At 44.1% G+C, this 23,846-nt stretch overlaps 1 protein-coding gene across 1 annotated transcript; it reads right to left on the bottom strand.

Moving 5' to 3' along the window:
- Positions 1–553: 553 nt before the first annotated feature.
- dnaaf5 (dynein axonemal assembly factor 5) lies at positions 554–22,652 on the bottom strand. The gene is given in 14 exon segments (XM_080512025.1): positions 554–746; positions 4,659–4,850; positions 5,004–5,160; positions 6,688–6,838; positions 10,108–10,255; positions 13,091–13,112; positions 13,115–13,261; positions 14,605–14,748; positions 18,802–19,026; positions 19,339–19,571; positions 20,780–20,898; positions 21,133–21,257; positions 21,441–21,625; positions 22,100–22,652. Coding segments are annotated over 14 exon segments (2,541 nt in total). The 5' UTR covers positions 22,638–22,652; the 3' UTR covers positions 554–591.
- Positions 22,653–23,846: the final 1,194 nt, after the last annotated feature.

Here is a 23,846-nt window from a genome sequence, read left to right on the forward strand (position 1 = left end):
TATATATATATATATATATATATATATATATATATATATATATATGTGTGTGTGTATATATATATGTGTGTGTGTGTGTGTGTGTGTGTATATATATATATATATATCCTAGACAGATGGATGGTTATTCTGAAGGCACTTTCAGCCTCCTCTAAATCAGAAGACACAAGAATCAGAATCAAGAAGAAGAATCTGCACAAAGGTGTCTTTATGCTGCTTGGTTGGTAGAGTGCTCGTCTCTAAGTCGGAAGGTTGCAGGTTCGATTTTGCTTCTCCTGCTGCCCAACATATTGGAGTGTAAAGTTTTTGTCAGATGGCAGAGGAGGTTAAAAGTCCATCTAAGAGAGAATTCGCTTTAGAGGAATAAAGGTTGGGAACCACTGCAATAAAAGATAGATCAAACACTTCCACACTAAAAATAAAACTGGTTTCTTTAAGATGAACTCTTTATTTTTATTATGAGTTGAAGAAATACATTTATGCAAACCACAGGTATAAATCACTACAAATTCTAAGAAACACTAAGAAAAGATGCTGTTTCTTTAAAGGCACACGCGTCAGTCTCCGAGTTTCTTCAAGATGTGTTTCAGGTCAGTCGGGACATGTTGCTGTGGTCTGAGTAGAAAGGGAACTGATGTGCTGCAGCAGCTGGTCACAGTAGAGAGGACTCCTCTGTCTGTCCCTCGCAGCCTCCACTTCCCTCCGCAGAAGTCCCGGATGGACTGAGCTGCCTATCTTTAGGATTTCTACACGATCAAGAACAGAAAGGGGGAAAACAACAACAACAGCAACACAAAACTGTTAATACCAAACATCAACCATTTCTATAAACAGTAATAGGAAAAAAGTCTTAATTTCAACATCTAATTTCTTTTCTCATAATAATGTTCTAATAGTATTGGGTTATGGATATTGAGAATGACTATGTCCTGTTATTATTTGCATTTTGGAAATACCAGCTTTTTGGAAATTGAGCATTTATAGGTCATTCAAATGTGAAATCAAAATGGCCAGTCTACCGAGTCCTGCTATTAGAATCATAATGTAACAAGCTGCCAATCATTAATACTATATCTACGTTGCACTTGCATGTTTTTTTGAGTTGGTGTGGATGAGAGAGAGAGGGAGAGAGAGAGAGAGAGAGAGAGAGACGGTGTGCGTCCTCTCTGGTAAATCTTCTTTCAAAGAGCACATCACCAGCAGGTGGCGGTGATGAACTGCAGAAATACAGCCACTGTGTCCACACACGTGACGGTTCCCTGTCCGTCCAGGGGGGGGGGGGGGGGGGGGGGGGGGCGATAGACCCACAGTCTTTCCATGATTGTTCCCAGATTACCTGGTGACTTCTGGAGGAATATCGAATTACCTCAGTTGCTGTCAGTGCTTCGGGAAGGACAATGCACAAGTGCAGTTCCCGTGGTTGACGTGCCACCAGTGTGTAGGAGTTCGCTCATGTAAACTCATCACTTGATACCCGCCTTTGTTCTTCAAGGAGATGGAGGGGATTTTGGCCTTTGTGTATACTGTACTCAGGTGGGGTGGATGCATGGATGGGCTGAGCTTTGAATTAAAGGAGAACAATGGCGGCTTGTGGGAAGTGAGCGACGCTCGTGCCAGCACGGAGGGAAGCAGGGATGAGAGGGAGGGAATGGCAGTGGTGTCCATCATTCTGTCGGGACATGTTGCCGACATCCAGCCACTTCACAGATATGCGTTTGAAATACAAGAAGCATAAGAATAGGATCAACGATTAAAGCACCGAGGGGAGGGAGCGGAAGAATGGGCGTCGGGAGGGCAGAAAACAAAGCTTCAAACGGAAACGTGCATGAGAAGCAGGAATGCTGCCACTTTTTTTTGAGGGGGGGGGGGGGGGGGGGGCAGCCGGTCATGGCTGCTGTTGGATCCAGACGATCACTCAGCGAGAAGTGAGGTCATCTTGTTTCACAAAGCGATTCCGAGCACTGTCCTCCCTGAGCATCACTTTGACGACCTGGGGTGTCCACAAAGGCCTTTTTAGATTTAAGCCATCATGTTATGAAGTCGGTGAGTTTTTAGAAGAGCGAGTTAAAATATATTATTTTGCTTCATGAATGTGAAAAACCCCCCACTGTGCAGTGCTTTGACATTGCTGAAGTTGTGAAATGAGCTATGTAAGAATGTTTTGCCCAAGCCAAGGACGTTTTAACAAATGGACAGGGCAAGATGAGGTCTGGATTACAATCCCACCTCGGCCCTTGTTCAAGCCCAGGTTGGTCTTGGAGGCTGGAGGTTGTGTGGAGCTTGGATGCGCTGGTTTCCTCCCACAGTCCAAAAAACTTGAATGTGGCACTAATTGTTGACTCTGAATTGACTGCAGATGTGAATGTGAGTGTGTGAGATTGCCCGTGTGTGTGTGTGTGTGTGTGTGTGTGTGTGTGTGTGTGTGTGTGTGTGTGTGTGTGTGTGTGTGTGTGTGTGTGTGTGTGTGTGTGAGTGTGTGTGTGTGTGTGTGTGTGTGTGTGTGTGCATTTGCCCTGTGATGAATTGACAGGCTGTTCAGAGTTTGTCTTCACTTAAAACCGGCCCAGACCTGGTGCAGCACCTGGAGACCGTCAGCTGGATGAAGCGGTTTAGAAGACGAATGAATGGGGATCGAATCACAAACATCGGCACTGGAAGCTGACCTACTCTACCGACTGATCTAGAACCACCTGGAAAGCTCAATCTTGAACTTGATCTATAATTATGCCTCTGACTCAGCTGTTTTATCCAATTTATATTAATTGTACTGTTAATATCTGGTCTTATAAAGCACTGGACAACAGCTGTTTTGAATTTGTTCTGTAGAAATAAACTTGAAATTTTAATCCTCGTCGGCTCGTTAGTTTCTTTGCAAAGAGAAATCCTAAAGCACACAGCTTCATGTTTTATAAACATCATATACTTTCTCTAAAAGAGCTACTGTTTATTTTTAACCAATCTGATTGAAACAGGATTATGTTGTGCACTCGTTCAGAGTCATTTTAAGCGCTGGATTTGGTGTCATGATATTTATCTGAGGCAGCACGTTTGTGTCGGTGCGATCAACTTGAAATAAAATAAACAGCCCATAACTGTGGAAACTTCAGCAATATGCCAGCCAATCCCACACTGCAAGTCATTTTCATGCTCCTTCACGTGAGTTACATGTTAAGGAAGTTTAAGGTATATTAGGGCTGAGCCTGACCGACAATAACCGTTAGAATAGATTCAGGGTTTGGATAATTCATGGGACTTGTTGAAAAAGAAGAATACAGACTTGAGCTTTGAATTCACCGTTGCAGAAAATGTTGTTGTAACTCAGCTGAAATGTAAGGAATCAAAACTATAAACCACAAACCTACTCAGACCGCAGGTAAAACGGCAAGGTCACACATGCTTGGCATCTTTCAAACATCGATGATCTTCGCAAGCATTTCACGACGTAGTTTCCAAGATGCACATCCCAAAACTATTCAACTGCATCTGGTGAGAATCAGAACGAAGTTCCCTCTCTTTTCTTCACTACGTCTCTCTGAAGATGGCGAGTCCTTTTATCACCGACTACTGCATCAGTGCTCACCTTCGTCCTGTCAAAAGTAATGACAGCGAACAGCCAGGCGAGCAGGAGGCAGCGAAAAATCTTGAATAACAGTGCTCTGGAATTTCCACCGATACATCAACAAAACCCAGCTGCCACAGAGAAGCGAGGGTACAAGAAGAGGAAGAGAGTCCGACAGATAAAAGACGGGGGACGGGGGGGGGGGATTAAGTGGGATGGTCTGAACACAGATGTGGAAAGGTGGGGAGACGGTCCTCATGTGGTTGTCATTAGGTGCAATGGTAGTAGAAAGGGGGTCCTGAGTGGAGAAGCAGAGATTTGCCACACACACACACACACACACTAACCCAGGTATATCCATACACTGACAGGAGAGAGCTTGCATATTAACCTATGAAATGAGTCTCAGGTGGGTACTTATTCATATCTGGATCTTGTATCTAACTCCTGAAGCCCACCGCCGGCCGGCCCAGCCGCTCATGGGTGCACTTGGCAGTTGGAACTGTTCACGGTGCACCGAGTGATAAATTGCGTGGAAAAGTGGGATCATGCTTTTGAAATAAGGGAGTGGAGGGTCTGCTGGCAGAGTGCCCGCACTGCAATCTGACGTTTGATAGAGGACACCCCAAATTCCTCTCATCCCCCTGTGAGTGTCACGGACGCAGCAGGCTGGTCTGTAGTGCATTACACCTAAACTCTGCTTTCATCGCGGCCTATTTCTCAAATAGCCGAAGCAGAAGGTCCATCGCACGTCATCATTTGAATCGTATTAAGTGCGTGCATATGGACGTCTTATCAGGAAGAGGCACTGAGGTTTTTTTCCGTGTGGAATAAAAAAAAAAAAAAAGACTTTAGGAGTAACGACATAAAATGATTCGTCAAGCATCATTCTTATGTTGAACAATGCTAAATCTGAAAGACATTAAGTCTACCGTATATTGAGTACATCAGGAACACATTCCTTCAGTGCTTTGTTGTTTTTAACTCAACTCGTCCATTTTTGCATTAACCTTCACCAAAGCACAATTACACCTGCAACTATTAGGGTGTCACTATCAATCAGCACTCTAGCGTCATCCCTGGGTCTGTTTCGTCTCACCGAGAGTTTGCTCCTGTACTGAGCTGTCTGGGTCGTCCAGGTACAGGACGAGCTGCTGAAAGACGAGCTGGAGGTGAGCAGAGCAGATCTCAGGGTTGTAGTCTTTGGTCAGGCTGGACAGCCATGATCCAAGTGTCTGCAGAGCCATGGCCCGGACCTCCTCGCTGCTGTCGTCCAGTCGCTTCAACAACTCTGTGGAGAGGAAGAAGAAAAAAAAACCAAACAAAAACCCGATGCATTAGACGAGATGAAAAAGAGCGTAAAACTCCGTGGAACATGCATGTACGTACAAATGCTAGTATGGAGTTTTGAATTATCGTGTGTGTGTCAGTGTTTGTCTCCTACCAGGGTAGATCTTGTTGAGCGCGTCGTGGCGCAGGCGGGTTCCTATGAGCCTGAGCATTGCGGAAAGAGAGCGACAAGCCAACAGTCGACTCGTCTTTGAGTCCTCGTCCAATGCTGACAAAACCCGAAGACTCAGCTTTTCCTCCACGCACAGAAGCTACACGCAAAGAAAATCAGAGGTCAAACCCAGCACCACCTGGTTTTACCTTTAACATTGCTTTTAGTGCGACCGGCAGGCCTGGATTAGCGTGTACAGTCACATGGATGTGGAGCCTGATTTTGGGAGCACGGCGAAGACTGATGTTCTCATCACACCAGCAGATGAGAAACAGAGGTAATGGACAAACAAGGTGAAGCTGAAAGCAACGGAGCCACAGCCAAGAGGTGATGGCCAAAACCTCTGTCACCCCGTGTGTGTTTGTTATCGAGACCATGAAGGCAAAACAATTTTTTTTTACAAAAGAAAAAGAAAAAAGGAGTGAAAGGAGCGGGAGGGAAAGCGGAGGAAAAATTTGGCAGCGAAAGTATCCGGGATTACATCAGTGACAAATGTGAGGGTGCCAAGTGTAACTAGAGCTGCTAATTGTTTTCACAGGGAGCAGTGAGGAAACAGTGTTCGAAATGAAAGGCTGTTTGATTTGTCCGTGAAAACACACGCACACACACGCACACGCACACACACACACACACACACACACACACACACACACACACACACACACACACACACACACACACACACACACACACACACACACACACACACACACACACACACACACACACACACACACACCGTACTGTTGCTACATCTGTCGGGACATGCTGATTCGATCTCGACTCCACTCGACTTCTAAAACCTGATCTTTTTCAAAGTAACGCGGCTTTATTTAGTCGCCACATCCACGGCTTCCCTCCGCTCGTGGGGACGTGTGCGCAGAGGCAGCTTCATGACAAACACTTAAAACAGCACACACTGACGCCCGTGTTCACATTGTCCCCCAGATGTGTGCGCCGCCTTGTAGTTAACGACGTGCGAATAGAAGAGGCGCCTGAGCCGGTCTCAACCGGTCACTCTCGCGCAGGCAGCCAGATGTGCGTGCAATTGGTGCAAAACGCGCATACTGTAACTCAGCACATGCTCTGACAGGCAGGTGCAAGGGCATGTTCCGGTGATAGTTCCTTCATATAACAGGGCCCCGGGACAGTGGGGGCATTGTTCCCCGGGGACAAAGGTATGTGGACCCGGTTGCCCTCGTGTACACCTGCGACCTACTGCGGCCAACTCTTTCGACCATGGGGGCAAAGATGGGGGGGGGGTTCCTAGATTTGGCTGCGTATTTTAACGTAAGATAGACAGACTAGAGAATTTGAAGCGATTGTCAGAACCAAGGAGAAGGGGGGGGTGTTACAAAAATGCAGCACCAGAACTTCCCCTTTATAGCTGAGTGAATAAAAACTGTTTTTGTCAGATTGGAGATTAAAGACACATATTACTGGAGAGGCTCACATCCGGTGTTTGCTTCCAAAGCCTTGCAAGGGTAGGGAACAAAATATATGATAAAAAAAAAAAAAATAGTCAGCTTTTTTTAATTTGCTTTTGTGCATGCGGATGGATTTCATTGGTTTAATTGACTAAAGTGTTAACCTGCATTACGTCTGCAGTGCGAGTGTGTAAGTTTACCTGCCCAGGTGAGACGGCCCCTCCATGCAGCAGGGCAAACAGGCAGCTGAGGGCTGCAGTGCGTACGGCAGCGGCAGTGCGTCCCGCCTGCCACACCAGATTAGGAAGCAGGGTGTCGCATAGGAACTTCTCGGACTCCTCACGAAAGTGCCTGGAACCACACATCAACCGGACGGACAAGATGCATCACGTTGAGAGCTTTGATATTCATATATTGTACGAGCAGCAGCAGAAAAATGGCACCACAATCGCCGTTTGTTCAAACAGTGTGCGACAGATGACAAAAATCAGGAGCACTGACTATAAAATGTCCTTCTTTGCTCTCTTTCTATGCTCTACACTTTCTTTTTTATGTATTCACTCACAGCCAGAGTCTGCAATGCCCTTTACTGGCAAACATCTCCAAGCTGCCTTTTGCCTTTGGCTGTTCAGCTGGTTTACCAATAAACTTCTATGTACTGTACGTGGTAAACTATGTTGTGATGTGCCAGTGCCAATAGGGGGAGTTAGCGTGCCAGTAATGCAGCCACAACTGTGCTGCTGTATTCGCTCAGTGGCTTCCTCTTGACAGGTGTTGACAGATCACCATGAGTGACGCCAGCGGATGGAAAGACACATTTCCATGCTACGGGGACGGTGTCCAGTGGAAAGAAGAGTACGATTTTTTACCTTAGTTGCACATTTATGCACAAACAAACTCCAGGTTCGAGTGGATTTCGACTGTAAATCTCATCGGGGGCCGTCTGTATGATGTTTGCGAAGCAAGTGCGCAGTAAACTAAGCTATGAAGCTGAAATCCTGAGAAAAACAACATGTGTTGGGATCATTATGTCATGTGCCGAAACGGTTACTCAATGAGGTTGTTTTGCGAACTTCAGCAAGGTCCGATTGTGTGCATATCGTGTTGCAAAGAACTTTCGACTGATCGAGCCGTAAAGTCGAAGCATCAAAATAAGATTCAGCTTGAAAAGTATAAAGAACTATGTTTAATATCATGTTTGCATTTAATTTCATCTTGTACATATAACACCTTTGTGGAAATTCCCAACCCCAGAGAGTGTGCTATTGATATATAATAAAAAATCCTCTCTCGCGCTGAAAAAAAAAGAAAGGAAACACTATTTGGTCACTTGTACCTGTTTTATGTGCACAGAGTTTATGTTCAAGCCTGACTTTTAAAATACATTTCAGGAGGGAATATTTCAACCTGAAAGCATCACTGCTTGGACTGGGAGGAAAAACACATCAGCAGTACCTCAGTACTCAGATTTCTGCATAATCGTGTGTTTTTATGATTGCCAACAATTTACCGACATACAGAAGAGAGAAAAAGAAATGCAGAAGTTACCAGATATACTCATTTCCACAATCCTTTCTTTGAAAGTCATTCCAGCAAGGTGAACTTCTGCATCAGATCTCTTTGATGAACGCAAAATTGGACCTGCTTTGATCCACGTTACAAATATATCTACCGTACAATCTTGAAGTTTTCTGACAAAAAGAAAAACCACAAGTGGATTGCATTTTTTTTTGTACGTGACTTGAAATTAAGCACAAAGGGAGGTATCTTAGGCAGTTCATACATAACATGAAAGCACACTCTCTTATCTCCATTGCACGTGGGCCATGGGTTTGGCCTGCCACATCTCGGCAAAAAGCATTAACTTTCACTTGTTATGCATCACCTTCTACTTATGTTTCGTATCCAGCTTTGTAATCATAGAACGCAACTCCACATGAAACAAAAAAATTATGAGCGAATACGGATGACAGGCACTTACAGATATATATATATATATATATATAAAAAAAAAAAAAAAACTTTCCCTCTCTGCTCGCTCCATCCCCGAGCTGTCATTATGTCATTCTGATTGAAGAACAAAGAAAAGAGCTTTTCTCTACGACTATCCTTGTCCTCTTGATGACATACAGTACGTGTGGCCCCCAAGTTCAAGCTATAAATCATGAATGGGGAGATGCGATGAGCATGAATGGAAATGTTATGGCAGACTGCACAACCCCACATAGTGCGAGTTAAGCATTTGTATGAAACCTTTTGAAGGTATAACATGATTTCTGTCTTCTCAGGGCTTTGTGATTACCGGAGATATACCTCAGGAATGAAAGAAGCAGTTAGCAGTGCAGGTGGCCACATTGACAGCGACGAAGAAACAGAGACATCTTTTGTCTAAATAGGCTTTTTGGTTTGGGAAAAAAAAAAAAAAAAAAAAAAACTGATGAAAGCTGAATTTTCCGACCTCCACATTTTTTGGGCAAAGCTGCCAGTATATTCTGGCTCGAGGACACTTCCTGTTTTTTTTTGTGTGTGACAAATTTCACTGACAAGGATATTATTTCATCTTAGATTCTTTACACTTTGGCCAAGTCGACGAAACAGTATTTTCATTGTGTTCCCATATAAAAGATGACCCGTGTGCTTTCCTGTAATAACCCAACTTTGCCGTGAAAGACCATTCTTGCTGTGAGGCTACGGTTCATTTCAAATCACCATGGCAACGCCACAGACAGAGTTTGTCTCTCCTGATCGACAGGAGCAGCTGCTGTGATCACTGGCGGCCTCAGGTTTAATGCATTCCCTCAGTGGAGCTCTGAGTCCAGGCTGAAGGCTGCACAGCTGAGGGCTCAGAGGAGGGGGGGGGGGGGGGGGGGGGCGCAGTCACCTCCTGGTGTCAGAAATTCCTGCTGTCCTACTTTCTTTATCAGTCAATGACCAGTCCAATTACAGATGAGAGATTCGGACAATATGTGCCATGTTTTTCTTTCAGCGAGAGGCGTTTTCCACTAATCCCAGCAACTCTGATACTCCCCGAGAGACCATTTTAACTCGGATGGGACATTTTACAATGGAGGTTATCGTTCTAGGAAACACAGTGCATCTTATCATTAATTATACCTGAATCAACACTGGACGTTGAAGCTAACAGGGCCATTTTAATGTTGTTTTCAATGTAATATTTTTAACTGTCAAATATTTCATTATGGACCTTTTGGTGTCTTCATGAAACAAAACTCATTATTATTACAATCCCTGAATCAACTGCATCCAAGGTTCTTTGTGTGCTTTTTGAGGATTGTAATGTTACCAGATTGTTTGGGTCAATAAAGGGTGAAGTCAAAAAGAATGTGAGCAGGGTCATATATAAAAAAAAAAAAGACCAGGCGGATAGTTAGATGGATTCTTACAAATCACAGAGGTTAAAGCTCATTGTGACATCATGCAGTGATTAATTCGGAGGTGGGCAATTGATTTTCCAGATGGGCCACATGAAAAACTCGGCTTACTGTGGATGGCCGAGCCATGGGTTTTGTCCAGTTCGACTCAATATAAATAAAATGGAACAGGTCTGGAATAATTGGGAGGAATTTTAACTGACATGTAAAATCATGCATCTCTCTCACCCCTTGGAATCCAGTGTGTTGCTTGCGTCCAGGAGCGACTTGGCAAGCATCGTGAAAATGCTCATCCTCATTTCTGGGTCTTTTTGTGGTTGTAGACAGTTTTGGAGAAGAGGCATCAGTTGGCTTAAAAACTCCCCAATCACCGGACCTATAACCCACAAACACACACCCACGTACAAACACACACACAATGATTCATTACAATTATGATTTTGAAACAGAGACAAGGTTGGCTGCATATAAACCAGCTGGGGGGGGTTATTCACTTGTGAATACATTTGAGTAATTTATCTGTTGTTATTATGCATCATTTTCAAGTTTTACAGTGAGGACAAAAACGACTAGAAACAGACACCAAGATGTTATGCGCTTCCTTTCAACCTTCTGTTTCAACCTCTCCTCACATCTTGTGTTGTGTATCAAAAACACTGAATACATTTTAAAGCAGAGAATTGCTCGTCTCACTGTCACAAAATACGGCCATTAATGTGACTTAAGCAAGGGGTTGAAATCAGAAAGCTGTGCCACCCAAGTCATTATATCTAACATTTGTTTTAATAGCTTTTTTTTCCCTTCCTCTGAGCTGATGATTGAATGACGAACACAAATCAGCACAAAGACTCTCTGTGTGAAGCTGCGACCAAAAGCCTTGTGTTATTGAGACTTCAAGGGACTGTTAAGACGGTGACACTGTGTGCAAAGGAAATGAATCAGAACATGATCTTTGCGTGACCAAACGTGTCCATACAAATGTCTTTTACAGGAAATGACAAACTCACAGTGCAAGCATTCCCAGTTAGAGTCATGCCCACACACTTATTCCAACAAAGTCTGCGTGCATATTTACAGAACTATATATATAAAATGAACTCTGTGTGTGCGTGTGTGTCTGTGTGATAAGTGTCCACACCCTGTTTGGACTCTGACTTGTACAGAAGTGGAACGAGACGGAGGAAATCCTGACACTGTCTGGGGATGTTGGCCAGCCTCATAAAAAGATACAAGAAAAATGATAAATCAGCAGAAGAGAAAGAAAGCTCATTTTAATCCAAAAGATTCCAGCGACCCGAAGAATATGACTTATCACCTGAGGTGTTTGAATAGATATCTGCTGATTATCTTATAGTGGCTGCATTTAACACATGGACTGTTTAAGACCGGGGGAATGTTTCTTGTGCCTGAGCTAAGCACTGGCAGCAACATTTCAAAAGGAGAGAGAGAGAGAGAGCTCTTGTTTCAAGGTTCACACAACTGGACTTTCTGACACGCTCTGAAAAACAAGGCTGAGGAGGATATGACAGGGCAATAATTATTCCCGTCTCCAACAAACAGAGTCTGTGAAGACATGATGAGCAAGCAAAGTGACCAGTTCTCAGTTGTCATATTAACTACTGACAATTGTCCAGTGGGGAGGAATTTAAACTGACTCATTTGCACTTCAAACAAGGTGGCCAGACAGTGCCAGTTCTGATGCCCGTAGCAAAGTCTTTCAGTTGTTGTAATAAACAAACGATTATGCATGCAAGAAAGAAACTTACAGATGGAGCAGCAGTCAGTGAGTAAAACACACATAACCTTTGTGGGGCCTTCCCATTGACTCAATGCATTCTCGAGCCCACCGCCCTAACCTTAACCATCACAACTGAGTGACCAACCTCTAAACCCTTGACCACAATTGTAACTTTAGCAATAAAACCACCTCTTAACCCTCAAATACATCTAAATCAGTGTGGGGCCCGACAACGTTAGCTGGAAAAGGTGGTTACCACAAGTTTAACACAGTCTAAGTCTTGAGCACCCAGAAACAGACCACACACAGACATGCATGTACAAACACAGGTTAACAGCTTGATCATCGTGTCTGGGAGGACGGCAGCAGTAACACAACCTTAACTAATGGGCATCTGAACGCTCAAACCGTGTTGCTACCTTTTTGTAAAAGTGCTCGGTTTCATGGGGTCAAACAAATTGATTCCCACCACATAGATGGGGTCCAACGCACACACACACACACACACACACACACACACACACACACACACACACACACACACACACACACACACACACACACACACACACACACACACACACACACACACACACACACACACACACACACACACACACACACACACACACACACACACACAGCTTCAAAGTGGCCTTGATCCAGGAGAAGGTCAAGAGCGGGCAGTTCTTGCTGCTGTTTGATGTAGTGACCTCAGTGGGGACCTTGAATGGACTGGTCAGTCAGGGTGTGTGTGTGTGTGAGAGAGAGAGAGAGAGAGAGAGAGAGAGAGAGAGAGAGAAAGAGACAGATAGAGAGTGAGAGAGTGAGAGAGAGAGGATTAGAGGAGTGCCCAGCTGCCCAGTCAATTAGACGGAGAGGTGAGGGAGCGAAAAAGGGATGGAGATATGGAGATGAAAGCATGGCACAGGGAGGTGGTGATAGTGGAGGATTACATGGCATAAAGGGAGGTAATGTGGAGTCTCAGGACCAAATCAAGGGTCAGAGCTCTTTAACCCCTCGTGACACACACACATATGCAAGCACGGACTAAGTGCTTTAGGCGAGTCTGAGACAGATCTGGTAACTAACAAACAGAGGGCGACACAGGGATTAGCCAAAGTCAGGAGGCCAAACGGCACTAATGACAGCTCTGTTATTTTGTGAGTGGGTGTTACACCATGAGGAACAACCTGCAACAATGTGTGAGAAGTACTATCAATGATTGCATGATAGGTATTGGTCAGTTACAACCACATTCTGAATTGTATCGGTGATAAAAAGAACCAGCCACATGAAAATAAAATGATAGTTATTATTATATTAACCATGTCAGTTGAAGTGAATCTATGCTTAAATGACTGTTTCAAATATGATACATCATGTGGTGTCTAAACAAGCAAACCAAGCGCAAACCTCAGTTTCTGCAGCACGTCTGACCACTTCTTAGGCACACAGGTTTTCAGGTCTCACCTGACTGCGTGACTATGATGTGCACAGTTGGAGCCTTTGTGGGGAGTAACTGGACCAAGTGTTGACAGAGGTAGACAGCCAGTCCAGCAGCAGGCCCATGTGCTGCCTATAGAGCTCCGTCGCTGAGTCCAGACCTTGCACTTCACACAAAAACTGTACGCTTCCCATAGCCTGAGGGGGGGGGGGGGCAAAACAAAATGTTATCAACTATGTTATATATTTCCGGTGAAAACTCAGGTGGGAGTCAAAGCTTACGGAAGTTGTCAAAATAGAATAACAAAGCTCAACATTGTCTTGAAGTTGACCACTTTTGTTGCTTTGTTATAATTTCAGGATTTCTTTAGGCTTTGCTCACATGGCAGGCACAACATGATCATGTAACATCATGGGGGGGGGAAGAGAGCGTCAGACATGACAATGTCTCACACATAAAATAGAGTCACAAAAACCCGGACAGACAGGATGTCACAAATGTAAGGAATCCATAACACACATAAAAACAAGTAAGTACAGATGGAAGAGTTGGGAGAAAAGGGCAGGAATGAGATAGCGAGTAATTAGCAGACCTTCGAGGGCAAGGGAATTGACCTTTGGGGCACTTCATAGCTCCCTACAGAGTCCCTTCGGGATGGACAGGCACAGAGACATTGTCTGAGTCACAGATCGGCATGTTCAGAAGAGAGAAGGACGGCCCTGAGCTGTCTGTTGATGGGAAAGACGAGACCGATTTCTGGGAAAACAAGTTTTGCTTTTCCTCTGGGTCCCGGAATGCTCAGGGCCATTCTCACCCTCCTTCTCTTTCTTAATTCATATTGTCCCGTCTCTTTCACTAATATTGCCCCCTGTGTGTTATACACGGATGCAGACAGACATAAACACACAGTCGCACTGGTGAGCCCTTGTGGTTGTCTGCAGAGCATCTGTGCCAGTTTCTTCCCGCTCGTCTCTCTGTCATTATCTGACAATAGTAGTGAGAAGTGAGATGACATGTTGACCCGAGATACCGTTTGCTTCACTCGTCATTGTTCTTGTGTGTCTGTCAGTGTGGGGGCTGACCACAAGTGGAAAGCTAGAGTTTGTGGCTTGAAGGAGGTGGTAACGAGAATATGATGAAGGCAAAAACTGTTAACAATCCAAATCTCTCCATTTGATTTTCCCTCTATTTCTGTCTGTCTCGCTCTTTCTCCACATTTCCCTCGCTTCCTTTCACCCAACACTGGATTTTAAAGTTCCACTCCAAAGGTACAATTTCGGCTCCCCTGGCTAAGTGGGTAATTATATTGTTGGCCATGCCCACTTTGAACCAGTACAAATGCTTACATTCTTTGAATAGCTGCCTTGCTTCATAAAACCCATGTACCTTTCTAGTAAAAATGGATGGAAATAGAAAATGGAAGGGGAAAAAAAAAAAAAGTATAGTTTTTGAAGCTGGTCCCACCTGTCTGGAACAAAGTAATGGCAGAGCTGCAGGAAGTGTCTCGGATTATATTTTCACACAACTCAAGCCTTCTCACCTTTTCACTGAGCTGAGGCTCATTGGAGAGGCTCTGGACAGTGACCAGCACCTGCAGCAGCTGCAGACTGACACTGCCACAGTCTGACTCACACTGAAGCAACAGCGTATCCACACAGGCCAACAACTGCTCCAAGTACATAGCCTGCAAAAGAGAGAGAAGAGGAACATTAAAAAAGAAAAAGAAAAAAAAGATTGTCCCACCTGGTTTGTTACACATGTGGGACCTGTTGGAACAATCCTGTTGGACTCATGCATATTTATTGAGGAACATCAGACTGGAGGGATCATCAATTCACATTTTGGGTTTGATTTTAGTCATTACTCCCTTTTTTTTTTTCTGTTACTGCACATGTAGTCATCTATTCACTGCAGCACTTATACGTGGCCACGTCGCTTTGCAAAAACATGTTTATAATCACTGCATTAAATAATACAACCACCTGAGTCCTCTGATGAACAAGAAAGCCTAACTGCGAGGACTTACATTTAACCTCTGGGCATGAGTGCGTGTGATTGCTGTCACTTCTCAGTCAGTGTTGTGGTGAGCTCATGTTTAGACAAAGACCTCCAGCTCAAGCTAATTTCCATGCCATCAGTGGGATCATGGCCTCTTTTCCTGTTTTCACGGGGCTTGTCATTAGAGCCTCGTGGGGAGGAGGGGGAAGTGTGTCCAGGAGTGAGCCAGAGTGTTGTGTTTTTGTACGTGAGGGGCTGAGCTGCGGGGTGGCCTTCAGGTGTTCCCGCTCGTCTGGTTGATGCGCTGACATGGTCATGGGGGGGGGGGGGGGGGAGACTGCGTGAGCAAGAAATACTGAATTCCATCCTCATCTGCTCACTCGCTTGAAACATGGAATCCTTTTGTCTACTTGTCAGGCAAATAGCAGATCACTTTCACTAGGGGGTGCAATGTCTTTTCAAACATTTCAGCTGCTATTGTGCAGCAAAGCTTGGCACTTAGCTGCAGGAAAAGCACTGTGTTAAGCCAAGAAGATGCTCAGAGCATTACAAAAGCAATAAATTGTGAGGAAGGTACTTTCAGCTAGTGAAACACACGAGTGAACGTTTTCATTTACAGCAGTGGCTTTGACCACAGACTGGAAAAAAGGTTAGATTAAGAACTTTCCTCCGGCTGTCTGAATCGACATTACGCTTCCATGCCGAAACCACAACCTGCCTTCCCGTCGTTAGGTGACTGCTTTGGATCAAACCTTTGAAACAGCTTGCCCACAACACGGTGCACCGGTGTTAAAAAGGCTCCACGCGTCATTGATGTGGGGGGAAATCCCTGCCTGTGACCGTACCATTCACTGGCACATAAATGCAGCAAGGGGCACCAGTCGAGCAGCAGTGGAAATAACGTGACAAACAGTGGCAGACACAGACATTAGTGTACACACATACAGACAAGCATTTTATACATGCACAGAAAACAACCATTAAGGAGCGCGCTGAGAGTGAGAAAGAGGGAGAGCGGAAAAAGTGGTGCCGAGTAATAACTAGGTGGACACCTGGAGCCAGGCGAAATACACCTGGTTTCATTGGCCTGGGCACGCTTCAGGGGCCTCATTACACAGCGTGTGTGCGCATCTGTCCACTACTGGATACATCAATTACACCTACACAACTCCTCTTTAAAGACCTATACCAGGCGAAGGATTCCTATCCAGTGGGGAGCGCACCCCCCACCCCCCCTCCACTGATGTTCCTATGGCAACAGGGAAACAAACACTGCCAGTGAATGCAATACTGGCTCCTTGCACTCAGGTAAAGTTTGCCGGTTCAATTGGACAGTATTCAAGTGCCTTAAAGTGCAAATACATTGCAGGTGACAATTCATTTACACATTCAGCAGAATACCTAAAAGAATGCTCAGAAGTTTCTTCATGCAGAGACAAGGAGAAACTAGAGAACCCTTCTTTGTACCTCTGCCCTACTTTTATGCTAAAATAGCCATAAATAATCTTTCCAAATCACAAAGCTCGCTTTGTCTTACAATTTTATCAATTTGCTTCAGCCTATCTATGATACCAATGTCACCAAGGCAACCTAAAACATCATGACACTCTTCTGTGTGAAGTGTGTGTGAAGGCGAGCGTTCGCTAATCCCCAGTGGAATACCCCTTCAGAAAAGGGAAACTTGCATGTGATACATCAGCAAACACCACATATAAATCACACACGGGGCCTGAGAAGATGGTGGCTTCCTTAACCGCAGGCTCTTTTTGATTTCCTCTGGAGAGACTGACATCATCTTCAACTTTTGACCAGTGTTTTTGTTTTGTTTTTTCTTCACTGAGCATCTGTCATATATGTTTGCCTTTCTGAAATAAAGGAAAGAAATCAGAGAGGAAAGAATTGAAGCGGTTACATTGTGCAGAAGCATGATGTATCAGGTTTCAAATCTTCGGCACCCCATGGTGTTTTCTAGCTCCCCACCTGGTTCTTTTGAGATTATAACCCTAACCCTTTAAACCTGATTTTGTCAAATTATCTTTTTTTTATGGTTCAACTGGCATACTACACCAAAGTTGGATCAGAACAAACCTATTGTTGAAACATTCTAAGTTGTCTAAATTATTATTCTTTTTAAAAGCGACAGAGTCTATGTGTGCCGATGTGTACTGTCTGCCTGCAGATCAGCAAACTGTTATTAAACAAAAGTAATACACACTAGGAAGGTCAGACAGGCAGACAACACGTCCCATTTCTAGTAATGTGATTTACGGCTACACGCCGATCTGGCCCTTTGCCCTGCAATGAATTCTGCCTGTTGTCCAAGAATGCTGCAGGTGCATTGTCTGGGGAAACTCTTGAATCACAATGCTGTAGGCTTTGCCCTCGGAAACACAGACGCAGACAATGACAGAAGAAGATAGATGGTGGAACAGACAGAGAGGAAGCAGAGGTCTGCCTGCATCTGTGTGAAAGCATGTGACTGTCCCGTCCTGTTAATTCACCCTCTGGTTAACCCTGCCACATAGTGACGATGGAGGACAGAAGGAGGTCAGTTTCCCTACTCATTTATCACCGGCCTTGACTATCCAGGCTTTGAAATTTCAGGGATCCTTTTAATGGTGTGGCTAAGCCACAGTCTGGTACTGACACCTAACTTACGGCTTTAAAAAAAAAAAGAAAGAAGCCAATATCCTTTGTTTGCTCTAAAGGATCAAAGCAGCTATGGAGAGGTCAATGAATGTAGTTGATTTTTTTTTTTTTGTTATTATCTCGTGGGAGGAAATTCTTTCTGGCCTCTCTGAGAGGGGGACGAGTTCATGGGGATGGGCGAGTCAATGGTGCAGCACGATCAGAAAATAGCTCTTTGTTATTATGAGTTTAAAAGGGAAGCATATTTGCTGCAAAAAGGAAAAGAAACATGACTGACCCAGCTTGACAAGATTGGGGTTTTTCCACTGGTAGGTGGTTATTTACATAGAAACTACAAGGAGAGTTTAAATATTTGAAAGAAAAAAAAAAATCCTGCGAGGAAAAAATATATAGTTTCAAAGTTGCATGTGAGCAGAGACGGTTCGATCAAAGGCTGCTGTGTAACTGAAAAGAAAAACAGATGGTCTGACTGCCACTTTAGTAGGGTAGAGCTATTAGAGAATTACTCAACACTATACCCACAGAGCCCACTGTGTACAGTAGTGCTATTGAAACTCTTGAAGGCGCTTTAGCTTAAGCCTTTTAAAGGATGTGGCATCTTATCATCAAAATTATTTTTATAAGGGACCAACTGGGAATGAAATATATAGGCTGCCCGCTGTCGCATCACTGCCAAAAATAAGAGTGCTAAGATACACAGTGAAGGTACAAAATGACTTTCTATGACTGCCAAGATCGCCTATCAAGACTTGAGGAGAAACAGCTGGTTCACACAAATCCCAGGGGAAATCAAGAGCGGGTACAGTAAGAGCAGTACGACAGTGGAGGGGAGCGAGCAAAGCTTGCTTCGAAACATGCCTGAATTACGGTTTCAGAACTTTAAACAACAACTTGATTCCCCCGCCCTCGATAAACATGACAGGTGTTGATACTCGGCTAAAGCCACGATGTCAGCAAGAGCATTAGGATGTGTTTAGAGTGGGTGTGAAGAAGGTCGGCAGTATTACTGGAACAACAGTCATTCGCAGGTAAATAAGTTCAAATCAATGTCAACCACAACTGAACCCAAACTTCCCCCTCTTGTGCTAACCTGTTGATATTCCTGGCAGACCTCGGGCTGGGTTAGAGTGCTGGCAATCTGCTGGAGATGTGGTTTCAGGAGCGGTCTGGAGCAGCCGCCCAGCACGGCAGCCAGCACCATGAGGGGGGCCCAGGGGTGAGAGGACGAGTGTGGGGTTGTCACATGTTCAAGCAGCAACTTGAGGAAAACGGGCGGAGGGACAAACGTCCCAAGGAGTTTAGCAGCGGCCAGGCACTGGTGTCGGATAGAGAGAGAGACAGTCAGAACAGAGACATAAACATGGGAGTTTTGAACAGGGATGAGGACATAAAGTGTTTTTATAATTTGCCACACATCAAAGATTTTTGCTGGATCCTCCTATGTAAACAGGAGTATACCAAGTCCCCGAACTGCGCTTTGCTTTGTCTAAATTTAGGACGCACACACACGACGCCAAATCTGCTGACTCAGCGGATGCTTTCCTGGAATTGTTTCGATTCGTTCGTGTTTGTCCGGAGATCGGTATTACATAATCCCATATCTGAGTCGATGTTTATTGGAACTTACATTGCTGACGACGTCTTGCTCTGTGTCGGTACAGGCCCGGTAGAGCGTGGCCAGGAGAGGCTGCAGATGCTGGGTGCTGTGGTCCTCAGCATGGAGGAGCAGCACAGAAAGAAGCTGAGAGGTCCTGACCCGTGTCGGGACCAGCCAGTCGGTCACATCATGGCTGATGGCTGGGACCAGCCTCCCGAGGTTTCTCACTACCAGCTCTCTGCAACCTAAGCCTGGACGCTCCACTGGAGGAGAAAAGTAAACATTAACCACAGTCCAATTCTAGGTAAGTGGGGTGTATGAGACAGATGGCTGGATGAAACAAAAAAAATTTCAACAATTCCCATGTCAAATTTTGCCCCGACGTATATGTTCTCTACATACATTTTTTTTTATGAAACACATTCTTCACTAGACTTCTACTGTTGAACTCCAGCGCACTTCTCGCTTGCACTGTTTTCTCCTCCTTCTATAGGCCAACTGAAAAGAAGCCAGAACTGAAAAGATGACAGTGATAAATCAGAGAAACACATCAGAACAAGACCAAACAAGACCCCTCCTGCTTGTCTGACAGTGACCTCTTCACACTGGGAGGCCTGGCAGATTTACGATGGCAAGCGAGAGAAGCACAAAGAGGGAGGGAAGGAGAGAGAGTCTCTTTCTTTATCATTCATTTCCTTTCCTGTCTCGAGGCAGACACAGCGTTGATCCATACTGCCAAATGTGTAATTGCCAGACTTGGAAAGTAATCAAAATGCAAAGCCCAGAACCTGCATAAATCACTTGTGTATCTTAGCCACATAGAATGAGTTAGACTTTATGTGTTGACCATGTTCACGTTGACACTTATTCCTGGCCCTGAGGCAGACACTTATCTTTCCAAGCCACTGCCTGTCCTAACAAAAAAGCTGTCAAATACAGCATTTTTTTTTTTTTTTACTGTATGTTATAGCTGTGGACAGCTGGAATAAAAAAGATAAGATTTAATGCATTACCTAAAGTGCAGTTATTACACTGATGTGCAGCTGAAGAAACATTGGGACGACTTTGATGGTTTGTAGTTTAGATAAAGAGATGAACTTAAATGACACATCTGTTGAAAACACCCTCTTTATATAATGGAGTAGAGTTCAAAGCAGTGCAGTAACGGCAATGACTCTCGCTGTCTATGAGGGAAAGTCATAGGAAAAAAAAAGACTATTTTTAGAGGATTTTTCTTTTGACTGGATTGTTTTATTTTTATTTTTACATATTCTATTTTTTGGGCTCTTTTTTTGCTCTTGTTTAGATATTTACATATGTTTACATATTTTAATTCCTTAATTTTATAAGTTCTGCACCTTTTACCTTGAGCTGTTGTAAGTTTGTGTTTCCCCCTGGGGAGGAATAATGCTCTCCACTCTCTCCTCTCTAAACGGCGGGGCTGGGGTGGACCACTTTGCAAGTGACTGACCTTCTTGTGGAAAGTGTGGCGGCGGAGCGAGAAGGAAATCCATCTTGTCCTTGATGTCGTCCTCATTCTCCTTCTCCCACTGCAAGCCTACCTGCCTCCACAAATCAGCTGCTAGAAGCCTACAAGGAACGACGATAAGTCATTGTGGTCAGTCCTATGCGTTTGACATTTTTATGAGTGTGCGTCGAAAAATGTCAAAACAGCAAACAACCCAAACTCCTAAGAGATTGTGTAAATGTGTGAAAAGCTGACTAAAACATGATGAAATGATTTGCAATTCTCACAGCCCACATACACGTTTTTTTTTTTCAGAATGTGGAATTACGAATGCATTAGAGAGTGTGAATGTAAACCTTATTTCAGGGATCTCGTCACTGATGCTGCTCAGCAGGAGTGGGATGAGTTTGTGGAAATACGAGTAACGATCTCTCAGGCGTAACAACCAGTCACCCACGACAGCAGTCACTGCTTTCCTCACCTGGACAAGAAATTGAGAGCAACTGTAATTTAACACATGCATGTTTTCACTTCAGAGCTATACTATTATTTTGTCAACACCTAGAAAAAACGCTGAAGGCAAGAGAGACAAGAAAAACTAAACAAAACATAACAGTTACACGTACACCTGGGCCAAAAAGTTAATTATTTACAAGAACACAACCTGAGGTGAGTCGTCAAACAGTCTCTGTGCCAGGTGAGAGACGACGTCATCCATGTTTTTCCCACTGCCATGCTGAATGACTGCCCCAGTGGCTTCGATGACAGACACTCGTACCCTGGAGTGCTGATGAGCAATCGTCTGCATTAGAGGCTTGACAAGACTCTCTGCTTGCATGTGAAAGTGCTCTGAGGAGAAATGCATGGAATGAATTCCAGTTCATCGTGGTCATACACTTATGTAAAACACTTTTGTATCGTTAAAGTAAATGAACCATAGGACTGTGGTTACCACACTGCCATTAAACACATTCAAATGTCTATTAGTAATTTCTGTGTCTATAACAATTTTTTCTTTGCATAACCAGTGTCCAACAACTCCAACATTCAACAACAGCAAACAGTGACTTAATCCTTAAAGACTATTAACTGGTCATTTTGATGTTTATGTCCATTGAAAGGAAATGTGGACGTATTCAGTGTCAGTGTCGAAATAAACTAAAACAAACAAAGATTTGCCATAATCAGTGTGAGACACAGGAACTTTGTTTAAATGCATTTGTCCAACTTTAAGACGAAGACATGACAACGGGGCGCCTCTGACAAACGTTTGTCTGTTACCATGGCAACCTGACTGACCAACAAAAGACACGTTTTACCAACCTGGCACACACTTCGCAAAATTCACGGTACATTTGCAACTTTCTCTTTTAACATCCGGGAAAGGGTCCACGATGGTTCTCTGCAGTATGCTGATCACTTCGTTCAGATAAGGCGCTAAGTGTCTTCCGCACACCTCCACCGTCAGAGACAGCAGCTCCATGGTGGACAGCCGCAGCTCCTCCGCAGGCTCCAGAGCCTCTTTCTCCCCAAACCGCTGTGCCAGACAGGGTACAAGATAAGGCAGCGACTCCTCCGGCTTGGGAACACATCGAATGAACTCTGTTATCGTCGCTATCGTGGTTTCTCGGCACCGCTCCATCGGGTCTGACAGACATTTGAGTAGAGGCTTCAGGAGAGCAGCGAATACTTCCTGTAAAACTCCGCCAGAGAGCTCCTTGTCTACCGTCTCCCTTTTTATCGCCTCGATGGCTCTTTTTCGCGTCGCTTTGTTGTCTTCGTTGAGACAGTTTAAGTGCCGAGAGAGCCCTCTCAGCACTTCTGAAGCAGCATGTTGCTCTCCTGCCTCCGTGGCTGCCATCTTGGCTGTCACTATGGCAACCGACAGCTGCACGACAAACAAACGACTGCTTTACGATTCAAAACCGTGAACCTTTATTAACAATGACACACAATACATATCGATACTACTACAATTACTACTACTACTACTATTAATAAACTTCATCTATCAGCACCTTTCAAGGCAAGGCAAATTTCTTGATATAGCGCCATTCAGACAGAAGGTAATTCACACTTTACAAAGATATAAAAGAAACACATTAAGACAAGATGATTAAGAATCTTAATATTCAATGCGATTCAAATAAGATGATAAATAAATAAAAAAAATTATTAAGATACAGGTAATAGAATAAGTAAAATCTATTGTATGTTGGAAATCCTGCGGACATTCGGGTGTTAAGACCTGATTTAAAAGCAGTGAGTGTCAGAAGGTGTTCAGGAAGTTTCCACCACAGGTGAGACCCATTGCAACCAAATGCTACTTTAGCTTATTTCCTTTCCGACTCTGGAAACACTTAGTAAACCTCTTCCTGATTACCTCAGGGGTCTGGATGTTTCATATTCTACTAGTAAATCTGGGATGTATTCACGCGAAGACACCTAAGGTCATTGTACATAATAAACATGTTAAAAACCAAAAAGTAAAAAACAATGTACTTCCTACTATGTAGGAAGGACGCCCACAACTCATCAGTTTCTCATTTCCATTCACCCTTGAGCTCAAACTCTCTATTGGCAGACCCCTGAAGATGTTCCCATGGTTAATCGCCTGGACATTTCTTTTTCACAAAGAACGACAAACAAAGTGTTGTATGATGGTTGTAATAAATAATAATAAAAACAATCACAATTGTCGGTCTTTTTAACATGGGGGCATTTAGATTTGGCAGTCAGAATATTTAATGAATCTTCATGTGCGGTTACAGTGCCAATGGCATGCCGCATGTGTACATACTTAGAGCAAGGGCAGTTGTAGTTATGTGTGTTCAATTCCACAGTGAAGTTTTCACAAGAATCAAACTATGTCAGCCAATTTATATCAGTTTCAACTTCTGCCACATCTCCATCAAATTCATATGATAGTTGCACATGCAATTTGTGTGTGTGTGTGTGTGTGTGTGTGTGTGTGTGTGTGTGTGTGTGTGTGTGTGTGTGTGTGTGTGTGTGTGTGTGTGTGTGTGTGTGTGTGTGTGTGTGTGTGTGTGGGTGTGTAAACGCACGTGTG

Source organism: Blennius ocellaris (assembly GCF_963422515.1).
Source record: "Blennius ocellaris genome assembly, chromosome: 16".
NCBI lineage: Eukaryota > Metazoa > Chordata > Actinopteri > Blenniiformes > Blenniidae > Blennius > Blennius ocellaris.